Source organism: Jatropha curcas, chromosome 9 (genome assembly GCF_041381405.1).
Source record: "Jatropha curcas cultivar XTBG-Jc1 chromosome 9, XTBG_Jcur_1.0, whole genome shotgun sequence".
Taxonomy (NCBI): Eukaryota; Viridiplantae; Streptophyta; class Magnoliopsida; order Malpighiales; family Euphorbiaceae; genus Jatropha; species Jatropha curcas.
In genome coordinates this window covers 11,105,273-11,112,463 of record NC_143159.1, presented here as the reverse complement: position 1 = coordinate 11,112,463, position 7,191 = coordinate 11,105,273, and the positions used below count along the sequence as shown (strand labels likewise).

The 7,191-nt window shown below is 34.3% G+C and overlaps 1 protein-coding gene across 5 annotated transcripts; it reads right to left on the bottom strand.

Moving 5' to 3' along the window:
- Positions 1–1,154: 1,154 nt before the first annotated feature.
- LOC105634544 (disease resistance protein RPV1) lies at positions 1,155–6,869 on the bottom strand. 5 transcript variants are annotated; one of them, XR_016322619.1, is made up of 6 exons: positions 6,206–6,867; positions 4,969–6,049; positions 4,535–4,828; positions 3,365–4,450; positions 2,672–3,257; positions 1,155–1,349 (listed from the first exon to the last, which is right to left on the bottom strand). XR_016322619.1 is itself a non-coding variant. In XM_089726171.1 (5 exons), exons 1-5 carry the CDS (start codon positions 6,688–6,690, stop codon positions 2,736–2,738), a joined length of 3,468 nt encoding a protein of 1,155 aa, XP_089582297.1. In that variant the 5' UTR covers positions 6,691–6,867; the 3' UTR covers positions 2,230–2,735. The 5 variants fall into 5 exon arrangements, 3 of the variants coding, with proteins under 3 accessions (XP_089582297.1, XP_089582299.1, XP_089582298.1); XR_016322618.1 differs by lacking the exon at positions 1,155–1,349 and adding an exon at positions 1,514–1,853; XM_089726171.1 differs by lacking the exon at positions 1,155–1,349 and having other exon boundaries at positions 2,230–3,257.
- Positions 6,870–7,191: the final 322 nt, after the last annotated feature.

The window sequence follows — 7,191 nt, the reverse complement described above, 5'->3', positions numbered from 1 at the left end:
GAAAATCGCCAAGTTGATTATTTCGTAAATTTGGCGTCAACTCTAGCATTGCTAGATGTACAAGCAAAAGTGCCAGTATGTAAGAGATTGGTAGTATGACCTATGTTGGATGTGGAACTTGAAGAGGTGGATGTTTTCTCTGTTTATGAAGTTGTAAAAAAGAATTGGCGACAACCACTTGTCACTATCTGGAGCATGGAAAATTGCCAAATGATCTAAGGAAGAAAGCTGAAATAAGACGACGGGCTTCTCGCTTCATAAACTTCAAAGGTACGCTTTATCGTCACTCTTTTGATGGAGTCTTCCTATGCTACCTTGGAGAGTTAGAAGAAGCATATTCAGGTGTTTCTAGTGCATATCAATCTGGGCCATAGTTACACTTTTCCATCAATCTGGGAATGGATTGTACGAATTACGCTAAAAGATGTCAAGAGTGTCAATTACATGCAAACTTAATTCATCAACCGCTTAAACCACTTCACCCAACAATAGCATCATGGCCTTTTAAAAGCTTGGGGATAGGATATTGTATGACCACTTCTAAAAAGTTCAAGTGCCCACTTATACATTCTTGCTGCTACTAATTACTTCTCAATATGGGTTGAAGCTGCTCCATAAAAAGAAATCAAGGAGGCTGTAGTGAACTTTATTTGAATGAACATCATTTATCCTTTTAGTGTGCCTCCATACATCCTTTTAGTATTTACAACATGAAATTTTTACAAATTATTGAAATTTGAGTTTATTATTTTGTAAGTCAGCAACTTAAAAAAAAAAAAAAAATCACTCGTTACAAAATACATAAAGTATTTACAAATTAAAACACTCTCATAAAATATTTACTTCATCCATGAGATTAAACTCTCGACTCCCAGAGAAAAAATTATTGAGTTACTCATTCTAACACTTATTGATTCAATAAATTATTTTTTGATAAAATGAAATAGTTAAATAACCGTAAAAAGCATGAACTTTAATGTGATGTTTTTTGCCAATTCAGCTAATTCCTTGTCAATTATAACCTCGTGTCAATTACAGCCTCTATCAAGAGTTTGTCAATTTGTTAATTATTTGACCGTTAGTTAACCCCATAACATGCCAACTAACATTCATGTTGCAATTCTTTGGTCATTCATCCTCACTTTTAGAATCTATACATTGAAAGGTTATATTGTTGAGACAATTTTCTTCCCATCCAATCACAAACTTGAAAAAGTTTGGTACAATTACACAATTAACGGATTCTTGATGGAACCTCAACAAGGAACTCGTTGTCAATAATTCCAAGGTTCGCCAAGTAGATTTCTTTGCTTCCAGAGTTACATCACTCAACTGCACCCAATCCGACTCTAGACAGAGACCACAATTGATAATAAAAAATAGAAACATAGTATTGATTGATAGAAATTAAAAATGTTGAGCAAATATTGAAAAAAAAAAACCCAAAAATTCAAGCTTTTTTTAAGTGATTAAGCAAAAAAAAAGTTTGTTTTGTTAACAATTAAGGGACTACTACCATAAAACTGTTACTTCATATTTTTGTGGCACTCGATTGATATGAACTAATAGTACATTCCCTTAATTGTTAATGGAATAAAACAAATTCTTTTTTGTAAAAAAAATTCACAGGCCTTAAAAGTGAAAAAAAATATGTGGATGGCAAAGAAGCTTGATCAGTGATTGCACTTGATTGAATCATTTTGCTCGAGTTGTACATGCAAGATGATTTGGTGCAGCAAACAAAAGCATCAATTCAATTTCAAGTTTCAGTCTCAGTTTTTTCTCCAGAAGCAAGCCAACTCTTAAGTCTGAGTTCTTCCATATAAGCTGTTATTCAAGCTTGGAAACACATGCTGCAAAAGGAAAGCATAGGAAATAGGAATGATAACATAGTGTATTATTTCAAAATGCCAACCAGATTCATTGAAAATAAGATCAAACAAACTTCTACGGCCAGCCACAGCCTGAAGGGTATTACAACTCCATCCACAAAAAAATAATAAGTAGATGAACACCGACCCTGATACTTACATAGAAATAAGTGTAACAAAAAAGAGAATTACTTAGCACTAATTAGTCTTTTAAGGGGATATTGTCCTTCCTCCTGGTTGTAGTCTGACAGTGTACATGAATTCCATAAAATATATATGTTATATTTACGTGGTATCGATAATTTTGTTAAGTTTTAAAATTATAATAGTAAGATTCTATAGCTTTGATTGGTCATAATAAAATAAAAGTTTCATAATATTATTAAATACTTTTCATTTGATAAACAAAGTTTTATTTACAAGCCATACTTTTTTTAATTCATTAAAGGTCTTTACGAACTGAAATAACACTACGGGCTACTCAACAGAGGATGATCTTCTGCTTAACTTACTAAATTGGTAAAAACAATTGTGGTCGGTAGGATTCCTCTCACTCCAACTAGACCACCACCAAACTATATTTTTAAATTATTGACAAATAAAAAATATATATATAAAATAAGTTTAATACATCCATGACAACGTGAACATTTGTAATGCACTTACGAGTACAAGTCCTACTAAAAAATAAGTTGAGCAAAGGGACAATTCTTACTGGTGTGGGGTGGGTGATTCAACTGGAATTTTAGTTAAGCTATAGCATAAAAATAAATAAATAAATAAATAAAAAGTTGCCTTACAGCTTAGTTGGAGTTCCTCAGCAAAATACTTGGGCTGGCCGGCTCCCCCTAATTCCACCGCTGACTACAACATCCTCAACCTCTTCATCTTTCTCTTTTCTTCATCCTCAACCTCGTCCTCCTCACCTACCACATTACTAAAGCTAAGGTGAGGATGGACGCCACACTTAACAATCGCGTTGTAATTGCAACGATATTTCCTATCTAGAGCGTAGAATTCAAAGACTGTCTTCTTGTTATCTAAAGGGAGCTCAATTTTCTCACTCCAAAAGACCACATGTTCTGAATGAAGGACCAAATCATTGCTTGACAGTGGACAAAAAAATTCATAACGCCGAGGTATAATCTCCTTAACCTGGAAATAACCTAGTTCTTTCACAGTCTCATTCGTGAAAATATAGACTGTGTAACCAATACTTGATACACCATGCCAAACAGGGTCCAAAAACTTTGGATCTATAATAACACAGAGACCAAATTGCACCCTCTCGTGTTGTTTGGATGATGAAGACCAAGTCAGAGAATATCCACAGTTATTTTGATACATCATCCTTTGTGGCAGCTCATTCCCAGGGTAAAAAATGTTCTGTACCAAGAAAATCGCAGTTATTTTGATAAAACCTACAGAGGACAGAAATTAATGGTATATATCTATATATATATATAGCAGATGAAGAGGGAGGAAAGGCATACCTTTCTATTCGGCAGAGGTGCGGCTAGTAAATGATCCACAAATTCATTACACTTACCCAAATCCAAATTGAAGCAATTAGCAAATGCAAATGTAACAATGTTGTCTAGTTGGAATAAGCTGGATGCTGATTTCAGACTAGTGCAATTATTTCCGTATAATTCATATAATTTCGAGAGAGATGGAAGCTCACTCGGTAAATATTTTAGTCTCTTACATTGTCTAAAACTCAAGTAACGCAGCTTAGATAGTTGTTTGATGCAATCAGGTATGCTCTCGAAATTATTCCCACCTATCAGTAACCATTCCAGTGACGAATCTGAACGGCAAAGACAGCTAGGAAATTCTGATAGGCCACAAGATTCTAGCGTTATGTACCTCAATTGTCTCAACAGATTGACAGAAGACGGTAGCCCTTCCATACGAGTACCTTCAAGACCAAGCTCTGTTAGAGATTCTAAATCCCCCAATTTCTCTGGCAAACTATGGAGATTTGCACAGTTCCCTACCTGGAGAGTTTCTAGTTTTCTAAGATTGCAGATGCTGTCTGGTAGTTCTATTAAACCAGAATTGGTTGCATCTAAGCCCCCTAGAGATTCCAAATTCCCTATGTTTTCTGGCAATCTCTTTAGATTTACACATCCTCTGATTTGAAAGTATATTAGAGACTTCAGATCGCAAATGCTGTCTGGGAGACTTTCAAGCATTGTAAAATCATTCAAGTACAATAAGGAAAGACGAGAAAGAGACCCAATTGATGAGGGCACCTTTTCTATTCTAGTTCGTTGCAAATGTAGCTCCTCTATGTTACACGGGAACTCTGGAAACTCTGCAAGTTTTAAGCATTCAAAGGCCCTAAATTCCTGGAGACTTTTCAAATCAAGGAAGTTTGGTAAAGTGCAAAGACTATTGCAATTCGTTAGATGCAATCGAGTAAGCTTGCTCAAATATTTTGGAGAGGGAAACTCAACCAAACTTTCACAGTAACTCAGATCTAAAAACTCAAGTTTCGCGGCTTTAGACAAGTCTGGAATTCTTATTAGCTCCTTAGAGTTACTGAGATCGACGAATTTCAAATTTCCCAGTTGCTGCAATGAAAAAGAAGTGTAAGAATAAAATCATATATCTAACGTTCACAAAAACTACCTGCAAAGAAGCATTCTAAATCCTACCTGAACTCCACTGCAAAGTTCTTTTAGTTTGCTTTCCTGCATGCGAAGTTCGACCAGATTCTCTACATAAGAACCCAGTGGCAAAGATTTTAAAGGGAATCGATACCAGTGGAGTAACCTTAGCTCTTCTGGCAGAAAATTGAGGCCTTTAGGAAGGTATACTTTGATTTTACTGAGTGAAGCATAGAACTTGAGAAACTTAAGATTATACATTTTCTCAAAGGCTGTAGGTTTTAAATTTAGCTCTTTGGCAGTAGACATGTCCAATGATATGCCTTTAATTGCTTCATTCCCCTGAAAACAAATAGCCAAAATAAGTGCAAAAAGAAATCCAAAAGGTCATTAGAATTGAAGTTTTTTCTTAAAAAGTAGTAACATTTTTATAAAGCTCAAAATATATAACAGTAATATTACTCAAGTATATTGATTCTTGCCTCAGCTCTTGTGAACAGGTAATATATATCCTTGGGATCCCACAGCCAACCACGCTTTCCAAACTGTTTTTCCTCGCGAACAATATCCTTGCCCATTTGCTGTAGCAAGTCATGCATATGTAACTCATTCATTGTGATGGTGATGAGAGATCTATCAACGAGACGACTTATTCCAAATTTTGAACCAGGGACATCTAATAGACTTTCAACGCGATGTTTATCTTCTCCTTTAAACATGCATGCAATAGCAAGAAAGATTTCCTTTTCATTCTCACGTAGTCCATCATAACTTATTCTCAATATATGCTTGATTTTTTCATCAGATACACCTTTTAATTGTTCCAATGCATCTACCCATACTTCTTCACTCTTGCCATACAAATTGGAACCTAAAACTTTGAGAGCCAATGGAATGCCCTGAGCTTGATCAATTGCCATATTGGACAACTCAAAATATCCTGTTCTTGGAAATTGTTGCTTGAAGGAATGCTTGCAAAACAGGCAGAGAGCTTCACTTTTATTTAATTTCTCAACTTCATATATTGTGGCACCACAGTTCTTAAGCAATTGTCTATCTCTGCTTGTCATAATTATTCTACTCCCTTGACCATAATCAGCATGCTTTCCGATTAAAAGTTCTACTTGCTGCACTAAATCATCCACATCATCAAGAACTATGAGAACTTTTTTTCTTGAGAGCCTACGTCTATTGAAAAGAGACAACGTACTATGATTACTTGAATTTTCTGCCTCTAATAGATCAGAAAGAATTTCCTTTTCTACATCACACAATGTGCATTTTTCTAATCTTTCCTTAACATTTGCAACAAAACATCGGCTTGTAAATTTAACAGAAATTCTATCAAACACTTGTCTAGCAATGGTTGTTTTGCCGATACCGCCCATCCCCCAAATTCCTACAACTCGTACATCTGGCGACCCAAGGCATAACAATGACTCAACAATCTTGACTCGTGAATCAATTCCAACTAACCCATCATCATAAGCATCACTTGGATACACAATATTTAGTTTCTTCAAAGTATAGCTGACAATTTCCTCAATTAACTTGGAGTCAGACCTGGTTACATACATGGAAGGTACGACCAATCATCCACTAAAAATATAAAAAAATAGGTAACCAAATTTATAAAGAATACTAACTAGGTTTAAAGCTAAAATAAAATTCAGGAATCATATAAACATAAAATAATAAAATAAGGACAATTGTACTTACTTAATGTTTTGTGAAACCAATCCTGACATTTCTGAAATTTCTCTAAGAGCTTGGCACCAACTATCAACCTTGTGCAAATACTCCGGTTCTTCTCTATGCTTAGCTATGGCATCCCCAAATTTCCCTGTCAGCTTTTGAACATGGCTTGGATCTACTTGGTAAAAAACTGGTAAGACCATCTGCTCCATTGTTTTGTAGCACTCAAGTATCTTCACAAGCTCATCCAAACACCATGGAGAATATGCATAATTTTCCGAGAAAATGACCGCTGAGATATATGATTTATCAACTATTGCCAAGAGGGATGAAGAGATGTCTTCACCCCTGTCAAGTTTTTCATCCACAAAAGCAACTATTTCATTTTGACTCAAAGCTTTATGGAGGTGACTGAGAAAGACATCCCGGACATCGTCACCTCTAAAATTAATGAACACATCGTACTGCTTCTCCAGTTTCTTCAGTGGGGAAGTGGAAGAAGAAGCCATAATATATTACTCTAATAAAAAACCAAAAAAAAAAAAAGAGAGAGTTTACAGATATAAAGTTGGAGATAAGACTCCAAGATTTCCACTGCAATTACTCCGAAGGAAGGAGATGACACATTTAAAAGCATCAGAGCAGAAAACACGAGTCGGAAAGTTGGTTAATTGTTCTAATCGCTTTAATGACCAGAAGTGAAAATCATGGAAGAAAATAAGAATTCTTTCCTCTCTTTTTGAAAAAATAAATAAGTTAATTTAAATATGAATTTTCATGGTATAAATATATAATTTAATTGAATTTCATGTAATAATGCATGAAATAAATTCATAATTAAAAATTTATTTGCTTTTATTTTGTTAAATAAATTTGAAATTATAATAAAATCAAAATAAAATTTGAAAATATAATAAAAATAAATAATAAATACTAATTATATTTAGTTATGCTATATAATTTTTTACACTTTTATTAAAATAAAAATAATATTGATAAAATCATTGCAT

What these genes read in the sequence shown, in the direction of transcription:
- LOC105634544 (XM_089726171.1), bottom strand. Translation starts at nt 6,690, where the DNA reads ATGGCTTCTTCTTCCACTTCCCCACTGAAGAAACTGGAGAAGCAGTAC. An exon ending in ACCTGTTCACAAGAGCTGAG is followed by an intron (nt 4,829 to 4,968) that starts GCAAGAATCAAT and finishes ATTTGTTTTCAG; the next exon opens with GGGAATGAAGCAATTAAAGG. An exon ending in AACTTTGCAGTGGAGTTCAG is followed by an intron (nt 4,451 to 4,534) that starts GTAGGATTTAGA and finishes TTTTCATTGCAG; the next exon opens with CAACTGGGAAATTTGAAATT.